The 18,854-nt window shown below is 30.5% G+C and overlaps 1 protein-coding gene across 1 annotated transcript; it reads right to left on the bottom strand.

The window, feature by feature from the left end:
* Window positions 1-1,044: 1,044 nt before the first annotated feature.
* LOC123701793 lies at window positions 1,045-14,738 on the bottom strand. Its single transcript, XM_045649353.1, has 6 exons — window positions 14,532-14,738; window positions 5,750-6,769; window positions 4,959-5,165; window positions 4,331-4,493; window positions 2,233-2,385; window positions 1,045-1,800 (listed from the first exon to the last, which is right to left on the bottom strand). The coding sequence occupies exons 2-6, from the start codon at window positions 6,756-6,758 to the stop codon at window positions 1,716-1,718; spliced, it is 1,617 nt and encodes a 538-aa protein (XP_045505309.1). The 5' UTR covers window positions 6,759-6,769; window positions 14,532-14,738; the 3' UTR covers window positions 1,045-1,715.
* Between the last annotated feature and the right edge of the window lie 4,116 nt (window positions 14,739-18,854).

Raw genomic sequence — 18,854 nt, 5'->3', positions numbered from 1 at the left:
CTTCAGTCAATCGTAGAACAAAATCACAACACTCAGTGATTCGCACACAACCGCCAAGTTTTTTACAATACCATTAATAAATATAAAATGATAATCATCGGAATATCATTTTGAAACTGATAAATGACATATCTTATACACAATTTTCTGATATATACCTATTAATCGATGCACAAATTTTTCGTCACTAGAAAACGGCTCGACCGAGCAATTTCGTTTTTGTAATAGATTTTCTTTGAATAGTGTAACGCCACAGTTATGTTAAATGTGACATTTCGAAATATATTCTGACGTTTTTGTAAAAAATACTATTGTTGTTTTATTTATTCCTTATCGTCCTGTACCTACTACGATAAGCCTGCTCTATGAAATTATAAACCGGCATGAATCAGGTTACATGTCGTGAAAATTTTTGGTTCATGAACATGCTGATTTCTTCGTCAAGTTGTCCTATACAAATTGTATTTTCCTTTACCAAATAGATCACACAACTTGAACAATGTGAAGATTTATTTTATTAAAATAATTGGCAGCTGGTTTTGTAGTCATTTATAAAACATGGTAGATTTTTCTTATTTGATACGTACACTCAGACGTCTGAGCAAGAAACCATGGGTTCGAAACCCAGCGGAAGTTTGTGAGGAAAAAGCTCAGACAGTTATTTATTTGTCATTTGTGTTCAAAAAATAGAATAGCGAAATAGTGCATATAATTTTTACGAAATGCGATCTAATGGCAGATTACATTAATCCAAAAATATTTCATTGCCGTATTTTTAAGCAAAAATTACTGAACAGCTTTATCTAGATAAAAAAATGTTGTTACGTCTTTTGAAACTATTGTAATTATTTAGGAGCTAATTCGTTAGATACTCTTTTCTAGGCGTCATTACAAGTTTAATTAATTTTATGGGTAAGCTATTATTTTAAGATCTTTTTTAACATATAACACGTTTTTGAACATGTCGGTATGTCTTAAAACTCGTAAGCAAAATGTATAGCTCAGTAAAAATCATCAGGCGTTATAGTTAAATGAAACACATTGTAACATTATAATAATTTTAATCACGTATAAAACATTTGTACAATAACTTAACACTATTATTAAATTATTTCATGGTTATAAAAATAATTCGTTATTATAATACTAAAGAATTGTTTGAGAAAATAACGACTTATGGGAAAATCTTTTTATTAGCTATAGATAATGTTTGTCTCATAATATTTTTTTTCCTTTCGAATAAAATTATATCTGTAAGGTATTATATTAATACATAGGTACATTATATTAATATGATAACATTTTATAAGAAAACCATAGGTATTACATAGATGTGTTGTACATGTTTTTAACTTCGTTTATGGACAAAAATCACGATTCATTCTCAATTTTTTAACTTTGTTACTTGATAAACAATTTTAAAAAATCACGTTATATACCCGTTAAAAATTATTAATCGACTGATATTCGTTTTTAATCGCATTTTAATTAAATATTAACATTATTTCGTATATAACTTCAATTGCAAAAGTACCACTTTTTATTGTTAAATAAACTGTAATTCCTAAATTTAAAAAAAAAATTAAACGTGGGGAGACCGAGGGCGAATGGTCAAATCATCGATTTTTTTTTCACAACACTGTTTTCTGTGTAATTTTTAAAGTCACCTTTTCACTATTTTTTTAAAGAAAGTCTCTATTTTCTTCACTATGTGATTAGAAAGTGTCATTGTCAAACCACTGCCACATTTTGGGCTTTGTGTAGTCCAATTCGTACTCTTCGCATTTCTGGCCAGTTAACCTGAAATATTAGAAAATAAACATATTAATAAAGTGTTTATTTAACTCTCTCGTGGATTGCAGTTAGTCATAATTTATTATGAGAACGAGATCAATGAAAGTACAATTACTGACATCATTCTAATGAATATAAAAAATGAGTCTCTATATTTAATTAAACGTTATTTTAACTAAATCAACTTAATGCTAAAAATCCTATAAGTTTAATGGATACATATTAAGACATCAAATCGAAAATATTTAAATTCATACATTGTCCAGACATAATGTAGTGAAACATAATGTTCAAATTACGTTCATCGCATTATTAACCGACTACAAAAAAGAAGGAGGTTCTCAATTCAGCCAGTATATTTTTTTATAAATATCTTTGTTTATATGATACACACATTATACATATTATTTTGTATAATTTAATACAGTGTCACTTTACCTCGTCTTCCTCACGCACTTGACAATCGGGTGTGCTTTACGAAAGCACTGCGGCCCCAACACGTTGAAGTAAGTGAGCCCGATCTGCGCGGACACCAGCGAGTTGGTCTTCTTGAGACATTCGCGGAATTTCGTGTCGCAAGTGCAGTGCGATCTGGGAATAGGTGAAGATGTTAATTGGGTAGATAAATTATAGTATAGTTGTAATATGAAGCCATAGCCCCCACGACTCAAGGTTCTTTAGTGTGGGAGCTATTGCTAAAACTTTTGTGTAATAGGCTACAGCAAATCTTTCTGATATTGTTAAATTTCTATTTGTATCGTGTTTAAATGCTTCAATAAAGATTTTTCATTTTCATTTTCATAGGGCCCTTTAAGACATTCAGGAGTCAGTGGCTTCTGCCAATTGTATTCTTAACTAAATGTCCGGTGATCTCATTTCATAATTCCTGACGGGATTCCCTCTAGCTAGAGATAGATTTGTTGTCTTGATAATTAAAGGCTTATTTACCGCAATAATAATTAGTACATCATTATAATATAGTAGCACAGTATTACAATATTAGGAAATATGGTACCTAATACTGTGATAGTAGCCTATGTGTTTAGTCCTCGTTTTGAGGTTGTTTGTTATTTTAAATGATAAGATACTAAAACAAAGTTTATTTTCTTTTGTTTGATTTTACGCGTATTATCCATTATTTATTAACTTGTTAAATAATAATTTCTTTTTTTTTATTTAAACCTAATTAACATGATTTTAACATAACAAGGTCAGCCATATTATAAATGACAACTCAAATTAGACTATCTACTTTGTACTATTGTATTTTAATAAACGGATATAACAAGCGTATCACACAATGATCGGATTTCGGAAACTGCGGCGCGCGGCTCGTTAGATAACCGTTGCGCAAGCGCAGGTGAAAGTGTGCCGTGATCTTATCACTTGGCTTTGGTGCCGTTGGATTGGATTTTAATCGTGATTGTTTCTAATTGTTGTCGTGATGGTTGGTGACGTGATGTTAATTGGTAACAGTTTGCTGGTAGATTTAGCTAGCTTTGAAGTAAAAGCTAAAAGCACTTATTTTAGACGACAGCCTTTGTCGTCTAAAATAAGTGTCTCTGACTAACTTTGTTTTGGAAGTGAAACTTCTTTAAGCGCGTTGGGAATACAATATCAAGGTCGCATCATGTTGATACTTTCACGTCATGGAGAAAGAAGTATTACGTCTGAGTCTGACACGTGTGCTCGGCACACACGCCTTTTTTATTTATATTTGCTACTTAAATTATATTATGTTTAGCATATTATCGTACCTATAGTATCGTACCTTATCACTAGAATTAGCCAAATATTCTTAAAAGTCGGTTTCGAGATTAAAAACACAGATAAAAATCTCACTTTGGCATTTACATTGTTAGCATCCATTTATGTCGTTTTGTGAAATCTCCAGACTTGTTTGTCATCGCGAAGGTATCTTAATCTTTGATCTTCTGTGTCATAATAGACGAATAAACATTTATTTTGCAACTTTATAGTTGTAATTTACTACTAAATGGTAATAACACGGCTTCAGATCGTAGATTCAACTTTTAGAGCTATATTCTCACACAATGATAAAATCTGATATAGTTGCGAAAATGACATAAATCTGGGTCATATTGTGTTTTGTATGTATTACTTTTATATGCAAATTTCGATCGAGATATAAGTCACATGTGTTGTTTATGGAAATGTCACAATTTGGTTTATTATATAATAGCGTAACCTTTGCAAATGAGGATTTTTGAAATATTTTGTCGCGAAATGATAACATCGATTATGTCAAGACAATTATAACAAGTTGGCGTAACGAATGTTACCTGCATAATTACATAAAATGGCTTTTATCATAAACATTTAATCTCGTACTGTAATTTTTGATTCGGAATAGCAATAACCTATCACATAATGGGTTAAATAAACAAGAATATAAGATGAAGAAAAAAATTTCGCCTAAACATAAATAAAAGTAAACGGAAACATTATTATACACAATATAAACGCAAAAGTAAATAGGTAATAAATAATAGTGTAATAGTAATAAATCACGAACCTAGTAAAGAGCCCAGTATTGGTGAGCCCGAACCTCGTCTCGCCAGCTTTAATATACAGCTTGCAAGCGTCATGTTGCCTGCAGCAAGTGTCCGTGAAGAAGAATAGACCTAAGTCACTGGAGCGGGCCTGGGCAGAGTGCCCGTCACCGCACCAGAGGGTACCTGGAAAAATGATCATAAGGAAAATCTTTTAGTTCTTAGTAGAACACCGAAAGACAGTTTGTAATAGAAAATGTACCTAAGTCATTTTATAAAAATAGGAATATTAATCGGAGGCCAGTATCTACTAGCATAAAGAGAATACGAACATTTTACATTTTTTATGATAAGACTAATGATTTAATGAATAATGGAACACTCAAACTTAATGTGCATTTAGAAGTTTAACTGCAAACTTAATCTATGCTAATATTATAAAGCTGAAGAGTTTGTTTGTGTTTGAACGCGCTAATCTCAGGAACTACTGGTCCGATTTGAAAAATTCTTTCGGTGTGTTGCCTATTTATCGAGTAAGGCTATATATCATCAAGCTAAGACCAATAGGAGCGGTCCCACGCGGGTAAAACCGCGCGGAACTAGTATTAATCGAAACATTGCTGTCCCTAACAGTAATTTTTATTCCATTACCTGGATAAATAGCCTGCACTCGATCCTTAAACATATCCACCATAGAGTTAGCAACATTGGCCACACTGGTCACACCCGACGCGAGACTACTGACGAAGCCTCTGTCACTGTCCAAAGAGCCAATGTCTCTAGCTCCAGCCATTAACTGGCTAAAGGGCTTGCTCAGACCAGTGGATATTGATTTAATGACGCCTCGTGTGAAGTGGCCTGAAATGAGATAGTTATAGTACATTTAGTTCGGTCATTTCTGATAGGTATTAGTACGAAACCTAAAGTAATTATATTACTAACATAAATAAATAAATAAATAAATATTATAGGACAATATTACACAAATCGACCTAGTCCCACAGTAAGCTCAATGAAGGCTTGTGTTGTGGGTACTAGGCGACGATAAATATAATATTTAATAAATACATATTATGTAGATAATAACACCCAGACCCAAGAACAAATAATTGAGTTCATCACACAAATATTTGCCCTGACCGGGGATCGAACCCGGGACCGTCGGCTCAGTAGGCAGTTACTTTACCACTGCGCCAACCGCGTCGTCATTCAAACATCAAAATAAAATAAGTTTAAAACTTTGGTACCTATCGTCTGAATTCATTACAATATGTTCTGTTCAGTTCACAGGTACATTGATATTCAAAACTAAAAGGTTACAGAAATATATTCTAAGCTGTCATTTACCGCACCTTTTCGTTTCTTAAGAGAAATAAGTGTAAGGCGCCTAAATATGTGCCTTTATAATAATATCTACAGTTAATACAAAATATTTACCATACCTATTCCACCATTCTCCTCTCTGCTCCGCAACTTTTCCGCTTCCAATGCTTCGTTTTGTTTCTGCATTCTCTTAAATAAATCATAAATCGTTTTAGGAAACAGTCTTTCCGCTACACTTTCTACAACACCCTCTACCACGCTACCAGCAAAACCAAAGATCACAGACAACGCGTCTGTCTTTGGTGCTGGTGTTGGCACTATATCTTTTGAATCATAATAATCTTCTGGAACATCTTGTTCCTCTGTATCTAATTCTGTAAATACTGGGACATCTTCTACCTCTCCACTTTCTATACCTCTGTCAACAACGTCTGTAGATGTACTGGCAGTTTTATTTGAATCAGTTTTGTTCGATGATATCATTGTACTTGATTCTGTGGTAAATGAATCTGTTGCATTCTCCAGTTCATACTCTGTTGTTGTTGGTATAGATAAATTACTAATACTAATCGTTGTAGCCTCGCTATAATTCGCTCTTGTAGTTAGCTCAAAAAATTCAGTTGTATTATTGTAATCTTCTGATTTTTCAGTAGACACTGATAAAATGAACGTATCATTTAGGACTAGAGGTGTAGTTTTATCAGTAGATGATAAAGGGATAACAGTTAAATCATATTCTGTCGTTGTTTCAACGTAGCTTCCATTTTCTGTAGTTGATATAAGTTCAATTGGAATAACACTTAAGTCTTCCGATTCTGTTGTAACAGAAACACTGTCTGTTTCATTATTCTTACTATCTAGTTTCTTATTGTCTTGATCATCTTTGGAATATTTATCAACAGTATATCTATATGAATCTTTATTATAGTCATTCCATGATGAACTGTCATATTTCTTATTATATTTCAATGAATACTCATCGTCAAAGTCGATGATATCATTGTCAATATCGTTGTTTGAATGTATATTTTCTGGGAAATCCAGCGCTTTTGGCAGAGCGTTCGAGAGACTTATGAATAAAAGGAATGCGAAGATATAACACATCTTCCGCCTCACCTTGCGGAACATCTTGAAGCCATCTGAAACAAGTAATAATGTTGTTAGTACAGTGCCATTGAACTAGAAAACAACTGGACTAAATGATTTCGAAACGTTTCATCAGTGCTCTGAAAAAATTCGAACTCTTTGTATACATATTGTGTTAAACACTATATTAAGTATAATTAAAAGAGTAATTGTGTGTTAAGAAATAACAATGTATCAAATTTGGTATGGGTAAAGTCAATTAAATGCAAGGAGTTATTAAATGCATCTTTAAGGTCATCATCATTTTTCATTGCAAGCCTTAATATTATTAACGCGAATCTGACATTTAATTGTCGCAAGTGAAATATGTTTCTTGGTTTCAACCATTACGTAACATAATATTATAATCGACTACCGGTCCGCCCCGGCTTCGCCCGTGGTACATGTTTACGTTTTCTCTCCATAAGAACCATCCTCGTACTTCGTTTTTAAGTTATGCGCTTACCAACACATTTTGGGATTCATTTTTATAATATTATAGATTACGTATACATTTTCGACTCAAAAGTCGAAATAGTTTTTTTTTTTTTTTTTTATTAAAAATAAGTGTTGTGTATTTAACGATTTTTTATATAAAATCGATTCAATGTTGAGATAGTTTGTTACAATTCAAAATATAATATTTCCGTGAATTATGAAATAAAGCTCTCGATTCCTTCTGAGTTCTGGCGCAATAGATAGACTCTTTCCAACTCGAAACGTTTGCCAATTTGATATGATAGTCAATTGATATTAGGTAGGTATATTATTATATTACATTACGGAAGAGAAAGGTATTATTAATATACTACTAGAACTAGCTTATATACGAAATATTGTGAACAAATATTTCCTATAATACTGATACAATATCGCACTGTGTATTATTAAAAGAAACATTTTTTACGTAATGTTATTCAGTCCATATAATATCATTCTAGCGACCCTTAAGATTTAACAAATGGACACAACAGGAAGCGACTTTGTTTCTACTTATAGTATCTATATACTTATATTATAAAGCTGAAAAGTTAGTTTGTTTGTTTGAACGCGCTTATCTCAGGAACTACTGGTTTAATTTGAAAAATTCTTTCTTTGTTAGATACCCCTTTTATCTAGGAAGGCTATAGACTACTATATCATCACGCTAAGACTAACATGAGCAGAACCACGCGGGTGAAACCGCGGGACGAAGCATGTGTAGTAGTGATAATTTCAATTAATCTCCAACTAGGCTATAATCCAACACGCTTCAAATGCTGTGTTTGTATGTTAACCTTTTTTTTTTAATTATTCATTCTATTATGACTAGTTGTAACACTAAAGAAAAAGTACCTAGGTAGTAAATAAATGTGAAAAAGTAGTATGTTAGATATTCGTTCGATACAAAGAAAATTAATAAGTGCGTGTTTGTATGCATTTTATAAATTTATAAAACAATAGAATCTGTATCAGGGCCAGTGATCTAAAAACGTAAAATAATTTTGAACAAAGGAGTTACGCGCCAAATAGTAAGTAAGAACAATAAGTTACTAGAAAGTTCGCGTAATTAATCAATGCAGACTTTTTGGCGTACAAAAACAATTTAAATTTTTGTATTGTGAAACAGCCTTTATGTAGAGCTGTTATTGAGACTATTAATATTGATGTGTTTTGTTAGTATTGTGTTTTTAAAATAGCAACTACCTATGGAGTTTCTTGCCGGGTCTTCTCCAACAGATGGTATTCTGCTTTCCGAATCGGTGGTAAATGTTAAAATATGTAATGACGATTCGAAAGTGCTTCTAAAAGAAGTCTAATTGAATAAATAAATGTTTGAGTTTGAGTTTGTGTCTGTATTTGTTTCCGTATCAGAAGCGAATAGACAATAAACAGTTCGTAAGATTATTTCTATTTAGAGAAGATTTTATATTTCTGGTAGATATAGCTGATATAAAAGCATGTGTGAAGCTGTTTTATTTCCAAAAATAATGAATATTGCCAAGATATTGTTCGCAGAAATTATCGTTCCGGCCAAGGTCGGGGTTTGGGTTGTTAAATTTGCTTATTATAGACAGACATAATATATACATTTTATAGGTATACAGCAAAATTTGCAAACTAAGTTAAGAAACCTATATGGCATGCTAAGATTCGAGATACGTTACGTAAATAACTCGACTGGCCAACGAATGTTACTAAACAACAAGTTTTCATACGCTTTTGCTAAGTTGGTTAAGTGGATATACAGCTGCACTTAATAGTAAGTAAACAAAATGCAGGTTAAACAACAAACAGCGCGGTCGAACTATTGATGGGTAAAGATCGCCATGGGTTCCAAACTAAATTAGATGAAATCTTTCAATGAATAAAATGTTTAATGTAGTTTCGAAACATGTATATAAATATTGGAATTAACTATGTGGCTACAACAAACATTACCACACTTTACAAAGGTCGGTTAATATGAGATTTGTCAATAGATGATCAACCTACGACATTGAACAAAATTTGGGATGTCATTGCATTTCGTAACTATTTGTAAACATAGTTATGACAAAAGGTTTATGCGTTTACGAACAGTTTAGATTTAATTGGATTCAAATGTTTTATTTATTTATGTATTTTTTTGGCCAGGAGACATTTTCTTTTATTGACTAAGCTCATTATAAAATAGTCGTTTAACAAAGGCTACTCGCTACTGTTTTATTTTTGGAAAACAATTCTGCCCCTGAATTTATTCGCGGGTGATACTGCCAGACAGGTCGTTATGCAATAATTAATCTGATTCTTAATCATACATATTTTATGGACGAATAAAATTCATTCATGCTTAAATGGGAAGGAAGATAAACACTGCTAGGAAAGTAGGAACGCATCATGCGCAGACAGACATAAGTATTCTGTGAGGCAAGGAGAGCTCCAATGACCAATGTACGTACCTATACTAAATTTTATTATGGCAATTTATAATATAATAGGTTATTCACACAAGTTAAATATCCAAATACTTGCATACAACATAAAGTACCTAACTAATAGATCAACATCTTACCCTACTCTGTTTCTTTGAAAACATGGTTAGGCAATGAAACCTTGACATTTGTATAAGATCACCAAATGGGCCTGAATCACAGTAATCACAGGCCGCGTATGGTGGAATGCAGTTATGCTGCGCCCACACAGGGCTTATGTAAAGTGATTGCTATGGTACGGTAACACCGGGCTAATTAATCGTAATTAATAATTGCTTTTTTAGAAAAAACTCGGAAGCGAATAGACAAATAAAATGATTTTGAACGCAATACGCGATCCACTTGATATAATTTTTTTACATTGAATATTATTAACAAAGTACTAATAAATAACAGTTGCTGAACCGATTAAGGTAATTATTATACACCGTAAAAAAGTACAAATAGATATAAAAACTAGCTCTATTATTAATTATGTAGAACATAGTAAAACTTAGATTCAAGTAGGTATACTATAAAAGTATACTAGTATCATTAAGTTTCAATCGATTCAATCTATCAATTACAAACGCAACCTTCAAACTTTTACCACTACAATAGATAACCAGTTGCGGAATAGACGTTGGTCAATTTTTAAACAAGACTTTATTAATTTTATTCTTTTGTTGTGATTTATCTTGAGACTTGAATTATATGGAAATTTGTAAGATGTATTTATTATTGTGACGAATAATTTCTTTAATTCATATAAAAAGCCTTAATTTACATATTTAACTTACCTACTTATGTATTTTCTAAAATAACTTAATAAGTATTTCAGTATATTTTTTGATAACTTAATAATATGGTAGAGTCCTCAAAGACAGAGCTTCAACGACAATAAAGATACTTTACCCATGTTAAATTTATGAAATAATAAAGTTTATAAGCAATATATTATATCTATCTATATGTATATATATATAAAAATGAAACCCGTTTCACATTGTCACGGCATCACGCTCGAACGGGTGGACCGATTTCGATAATTCTTTTTTATTATATTTCTTGAAGTACGAGGATAGTTCTTATGTAGAAAAATGTAAATATGTACCACGGGCGAAGCCGGGGCGGACCGCTAGTACAAAATAAGAATATTTTGCACAATATGCACCAATAAAATTCGACAATGAACTTGAAAATCGAGCGTAAGTTATTTCTACTTGATATTTGATGATAACTGACGAAACCTCAAGGTTGAACATGAACAATCCAAATTCTAACAAAAATTTATTTTAATAAGTTAATATTGAACTATCATTACGATCAAAAATATTAATTCATTTATGGAAAACGTGGTAGGTACTGTTTTTTATGACATAAAATAATCTATACTTTATCAAATTATCAATATTATAATACCTAAAGCTGAAGAGTTTGTTTGTTTGAACGCTCTAATCTCAGGAACTACTGGACCGATTTGAAAAATTCTTTCGGTGTTCGATAGCCCATTTATCGAGGAAGGCTATTTCATCATTCATCACGCTAAGATCAACAGCCCCTAGTAGTCTATTCTATTGAACTTTACGCTTATAGAAAGCCACTTGTCTAGGGGGGCAGGAACGGAATAATGCCAGTGAAACCGCGGAGCACAGCTAGTGTTAAATACATGTCGTTTTAGCTACAAGAATAAGTAATATTACTTCATATAATTATCTGCCAAAGAATACATTATGTAATCATTAAATATCTAGGCGACATTTAAAAAAGACAATAGAAAGATTTTCCAAGGCGTAGATTTTTCACATCTGATTATATACTTATTAGAAAGCTTTATCATTAAGTCTTTAACAGTAAATGCTTTTAAAGTGATCGAGATTATTATTCCAAAAACACAAAATCATTAGTATTAAGAATACCTACATCAGTTCATATCTATGGGTAATGGTTAATCGTAAGTACATATTTAAAAACGACATTTAAACGCACATTAATAAAATTAAATGCAATGGCCATAAAAATCTTTAACCACCTTCCTAAGGAGCTAAGATCACTGCCACTTAGAAAACTGAAATGTCAACTCATAAGATTCCTCGCAGAGCGTTCCTTTTACACAATGGCAGATTACTTCCAATATAAATTTTGAATTGTGATTTTTTTTTTACTTTGTTAATAATAATTGTAGACTTTGAAATGTACCTAATGATAATGTAATAATTGTAATTTTGATTTAAAATTAAGTGACATAATTTGCATGCTGTTAATAACGGCTGAACATGCTGGAACTCAATTGTTACCTGACATCTATGTATACCATGTTCTTTGGCAAATAAATTAATTTGAATTTGAATTTGAATTTCAATATAATAAAATAAATTAGGCTTCAGAAAAGTTAAAAATATGCTTAAATTTAAAAAAAACATCATCAAATACTACAATCGTTACAACAATTTAAAAAGTTGTTTATTTTGATCATTACGTAAATCCCGGTCAATCACCTTGTGCGTTTAAAATAAATTACTATATTTGGTATCATATGATTATTTACATAATGTAATAATGTGAAAAAACGTTAAGAATGTAACCTTGGTTCGTTTGAAAGGCATATAGATCCACTTCAAGGAAATATAAGATCCTTGAAGTGTTGTTATTCGTACATTGTTTCGCAAAACCTTTTTTTTTTTTTATTAACTTGTTCTTGAATGCGACTTCGATCATAATTAGGTACTCATTTAAATTGTTAACTCACATACCTTAACTTATATTTTCTAAATAGAAATGACATCTATTAATTATTTCTTATAAAATGCTCGTATTCTAGTGAATGTAAGTATGTGTCCTGCAATATATTTTTAACTAGCTTACCGCCCGCGGCTTCGCCCGCTGTGTCTAAAACCTAAAAAATTATATACTAAAACCTTCGTCTTGAATCACTCTACCTATTAAAAAAAACCCGCATCAAAATCTGTTACGTAGTTTTAAAGATTTGAGTATACAAAGGGACATAGCGACATAGGGACAGAGAAAGCGACTTTGTTTTATACTATGTACCTAGTGATGTTGTTGTGGATATGGTGATGATATTTAGATTGAAGAGTAGGTAATTTGATCTGTAACAAGGAATACCTACCTACATTTAAAAGGATTGAAAAGCTATATAAATTTTGGTTACAATACTTGCATGAATAATTTTACTTATCACATATTAAAGTACATAAATACTGTCCAAATAACTGATTAATTTCGACAAACTGTAGAATATTAAAGAAGAAAGAAGTACTTCATAAAAGTAATGATTAAAAAACCCCTGTGTCCTTACTTTACAAGCCACCAATTATAAACTTAACTAATAACATAATATGATAAATATCAAAACATAATTTGTCGAGAGTCAAGACCATTAGTTCATTTGTAATTTAACACGCAATTTGCAAATAATTACTTAATCATAATGATAAGATATGTTAATATTTTTTGTTCGATTTAATAGATTGTCGAGTATACTTAGTAACAAAATAATAAAAACATACACATTTAATTTTATGAAATTACTACAAATCATACAATTTATTTATTTATTTAGGTATGTTCTATTGCTTTGGGCATAGTTACGAATACTTTATAACAAAATCTTATCGATAAATAAATAATAAAAGTTGTATTAGTAAAACTAGATACTGATTTTAAGTATTTTCTAGTGTTTGATTTTACCTTTATTGAGATAATACGCGGGCTGGTAGTAGGACCATATATTATAGATAGGTGCAGATGACCCTCAAAACTTAAAACATCTATAAAATTATTTTTTAGAAACGTCGCATCTAACAAAAGCTGCAATTATATTTAATAGCTCTAATAGTAAGCAAGGCCGTTACAATCCAAACCCTTGCAAAATTTTCCGAAATTAAAACTATCTAAGAATGAATCTAAAGCCATAATCTACCTAATTGGCCATCGTTGAATTTGTCCATAATTGTTCATTTCTTTAAAATTGTTTGAAAAATATGCTTTACCTTACTTCTTATATCATGATAGATATCATAAACGTTTATCTTTTATTTAAACACTTACTAATTGCAAATTATTATAGTATTTAGAGTAGTATATATAATATTAGTCTCTACCGGAATCGTATCTAGGACAGCTGATTGTACGCTAGACAATAACCACAACACAAAGGAGGCAAATACATCTAAATTGTAAATGACGTAATTATATTAAAAAAATGAATAGCATTAGTTACGTATGTAAGAAAAAAATATATGAGAACGTTACAGTGACATAAATTTTATCACAAAAGTGTTTCGTCTTATGCAATTTAAATGGAATCGTTCTTAATTTTATTTTATTTTATTTCTATAATAATAATTCATCTACATTATTTCTGTCTTTGATCAATTAATAACCTCAAAAACTAAGTCAGGAAAAAATAAAGCTTTTGATTTTATCGCGTTTAAATTCGCATGTATTGCATTACCTACTCTACATTTAAAAGAGTTCTATCTCTAAGTAATCTATACTGGTTTCGTAACACATAAATTTCCTTTTTAGGGTTTATGTTGAATTCTACATATAGAAAAATCTGTTACATTAACGATTTCTTGGTCTAAACTCTAAAGTAACTATATTCTATGACATATTTACAGTAACAAAAAGTGATTTTACAAAATTAATCATATTATTGATCTTTATTTATACATGTAATATGTATATTAATATCTCTTAACATTCAACTGATCCAAAAAAGTGTGTAGGTCCTTTACCTAAATATTTAATAGGCAAATAAAATATAACGTAAGTATATAGAATAACTATCACAAAAATAATATAACAGTTTGCATACCTGATTAATAACTTGTCGATAAATAATATAGTTTATATCCACTATAAAACACTATAACGTAATTTCACACATCAAATGCACATATTATTTATTATGCACTTTTTCACTGTACATTCAATTTATAACTTTAACGTCGCGTAATCGATTTCAAAACAACAAGAATATAATCTGTGGCGAGCGTCGTTCCCGCCAAAACGCGGTGAAATGTCAAAATACGCGGCATTGCGTACCGATCTTTGGCGGGTAGGGATGAGAATTTACGAAAGATTATTATAGAATTATTGTTTCTTTTATATATTTTTTTATTATTTAAGTATTATGTTTACATTATTGAATAATAATTTGATTTAACATGTTATGTATGGGTTTCAATTTGGCGCGCTTAAACGGTAAACCGTACACTGAAAAGGCTGTTTTATGTGTGGTAATAAAATAATATTAATAAAATAATATAATATAATATAAAAATTGGGATATTTCTATTTTCTAAACAAAGCAAGTACTTATGTAGCATGGTTTGATTTTAAAAATCATCGCATTTTTTTAAATTAAAGAATGCTATACACAACTTTATTTATTTTTAGACCTATTATGACCATAGACAGCATATTTTTATCTTCCATTTTTGAATTTTAATAATTTTTCTGTGCCAAATTCTGGATTTAAAATTTTTCTCATCATAGTAATATTAATTTATACACCAGGAAATAATTATTTCAGTACTACCTACTTATATGTATACCAACATGCTTTTAAGCATGTAATAGGTATGTATAAAATCATTATTTGGATCGTCGTATTTATTATAAAACAACTTTCATTTCATTTAAATAAATATCAGCTGTTTACAATTGTTTATAATAATTAAAATTATTCTATTAATAGATTGTTTTTATATCGTTTTGTTTATCTTCAAAAGTTGTACTAAATAACTATTTTTTGTAAACTGTTGTTTAATATTAACTACTGTAAGCTTTAAAAGTTACTTAACATTAACATAGTAATTTTTAGTAACTTATAATTCACTACTTACTGATAGCCTAACATTTCGATGTATATTTTCAAACATCGTCCTTTAAACTGACAGATAAGTTAAACAGAACTTATCAAGAAGTTTTTAATAATAGTTTAAGTAACCTTACATCAATTTAACATTATCTAAAAAGGAAACTGGTGACTGCTGCAATTATTAGCGGAAACGCGGCATCGCAGCGGAACGACTTACGACATGGAATATAGGGTCCAATTGCAAGTATTAGCGTGTTAATTATACATTGGCTGTGTAATTAAATGTGTTTGGAAAGTGCGTTTCAAAATCGCATTGAAAAAACGCGTCGCAAGTGAGTGCATATTTTTGAATTAGTTTTTTGTTGAATATTAGTGCAGTGATTTAATATAATAGAGTAGAGTAAATACATAAATATAACTTTTTCTTTACACAAATATTTCTCGTATACGAAAAACAAAATGCTTCCAAACCGTATTCTTAGGGTGCATTTCTACCAACAATCTGCGAGGAATGAGGATGTGTAGCGAGGAATGTTTTTTGTAAATAACCAATCATATCGCTTCATTTAGTTTGAAGTTTGAAGCGCTGCGTTTGTAGCGATACTATTGGTTATTTAAAACACATTCCTCGCAACACATCCTCGCACATTATTGGTGTAAAAGCACCCTAAGAATACGGTTTGGAAGCATTTTGTTTTTTGTATACGAGAAATATTTGTGTAAAGAAAAAGTTATATTTTAAAGTGAAACTTTTATTACATCGTCTCAAACTTTTTGGTCTGTGTAGCGCATGTCGCGTGACGCACGATACGTACGATAATTATCGTACAAATACGATAATTATTTTTAGTTAAATGTCTATAGTAGGAAAAAAAGTTTCACTTTTACCGTGGTTTCATAAACCACACAACATTTTTTATGTATTTAAAACTATTAAGTTTCGATACTACCTATTTTGATTAAATATTCATGTATAGTTACATATTTTTATTAGATGATACAAAATACATAAAGTTGAAAGATATTTTTCGGCAAGATCTATCTTTAATCTTGTTTATTTTTTACTACCTTTCCACCCGCGGCTTTGCCCACTTTGTCTGAAACCTAATATATTATACACTTAAACCTTCTTGAATCACTCTATCTAATAAAAAAAACCGCATCAACATCCGTTGCGTAGTTTTAGATTTAAGCATACATTGACACATAGGAGCAGAGAAAGCGACTTTGAACATACTATGTAATGATAACCGCGTCAAGTGAATTATCGCTATATCTCATAACTTAACACATTAGTTTGTTGCATTGGATAATAATTTTCGCGGCTAATAGAACCGATATCGAAGGCCTTTGCTCAGAATGATCTAGAAACTTTCAATGCATCAAATATCAATGCTATTAGAAGGGACTCGAATTAATGTCGTGACAAATACATTATATTATCATGTGAATTAATCTTTGTTTTGATTTTACTAGCCGAATTACAACAACAAAGAACAAATACTACAACCAATTTTACTATTAAGAAGTTAAAATATTAGTTTATTACATTGTTGTAATTCAGGGTTCAATAAATTTAAAAACGAATCATCTCATTATTTTAATTATTTTTTAACGCTCTACCATCGATCATATTATTCAAATTTCAAGCTATTACAAAATGTACAGCACTCCCGCTACAATATTGTTATGATCATTATGATCATAGTCATCACCAAGCCTATATAGTTCACTCATCAGAAATACAACCTTATGGGCTCTCTTCACAATGGTCAGCGTTAGGCGAGTAGAGGCAATCACAATATAGTGTAGAGGGCTTGAATGTCTATGATCGGCCGTCATTGTAGAGTTTAGACGTTTATTCATAATCGCCTGGTGGCCAACATCGCCGATCATTTGTTGGGCCAACGCTGCCCATTATGAGGGCTCTTAACGAATTGTCAGATTTCATTCAATTCAATCATTAATTTCATATAATTTTTCGGTTTTTCGTCATGCCGACCAACGCCAATCTTTATATTTACAATTAATTAATTATAATTTGGTTAATTATTGTAAATTAAATGCGAAACATTCGCTTGTAACAACGGAACCCTTCACCGCACGTGCCGCCACGCACTTGACCGATTCAAGTACAATGATTACTTAATTAAAAAGAATTTTATAAATAATAATTTCATAACATTTCGTTAATAAGATTAGCTTCCGGTAATGTAGTTTGTGGTTAGTGAGGGCGGAAATAAATTTAAGGGGTTTAAAACCGATCTAAGTAATGTCCATCTTATATTATGAATTTTAGTTAGGTATGACTATACGTTCATTCATAAAATTAAATTGATGTTATAAACTGCTTTCTGAATGGTAAAAATGTAATATGACGTTTCAAAAGTGTAGAAAAAATAAATGTTGGAGTTTGAATTTATTTCTACCGTCTGCATCGGTTCATTAAAATTCATCAAACTCTCTTATGTAAGTAACTTGAACTTATAATTTGTAAAGTGTGTTTATTAAGAAGGTATTCAGTTACTTTTATTATTGCTTCTATTATCTTTTTTTCCTTTTCTTCATTAGTCTGATCACCGTTTCAAACAAACTGGCAGTCAGAATGTATTTTTTATTAGATAACATAAAAACACAATTTAAATTAATAATATTTATTTAGAATATTTACACTTATTGCTATTTTATTGCACGTAACAGTTATTTACTACATTGATACAAGTTTATTCAATTTAGATTGCAAATGATTTTGCGTACATTTTCTAGAACAAGGTTATCAACCTTCAAATATATTGTGAACTAAAATATAACACAAGTTTATAATTATTTATATTGAACTAAACCTAACAATATTGTGCCACTATTGGTATCTAATTTTTTCATTCACATAATGATGAGATAAATAAATAGCTTTAAAAATCGACCAGTTGTATTGGTTAAGCCTCTTTTCGAATTATTTTGAGCTAATATATTAATATTTTCAAGAACAAAGATTTTTTTATTATATCTAAAACTATTACTAAATCCATTTCTTTATGCCCAAATAAGTTATCAGTTACATTTATAATAATCTCTGTCATGGTATTTTAAAGTTATTTAACAATTAACACACTACAATAAAGTACATTCTAATTATATATATAATTAAATATATTATGAAACTAAGGTTGCTTGACTCATAGAAATTGGTCGAATTATAAATACTAGAATAACTTAGATGGATAATTAGTCCTGACGTTATGGTTAAACGACCCTTACACGTACTACACAAAGTACAAACCTGCACAAATCATGAAATATATTATTTACATTAAA

This window comes from Colias croceus, chromosome 22 (assembly GCF_905220415.1).
Source record: "Colias croceus chromosome 22, ilColCroc2.1".
Lineage (NCBI taxonomy): Eukaryota > Metazoa > Arthropoda > Insecta > Lepidoptera > Pieridae > Colias > Colias croceus.
This window is presented reverse-complemented; position numbering and strand designations above follow the sequence as displayed.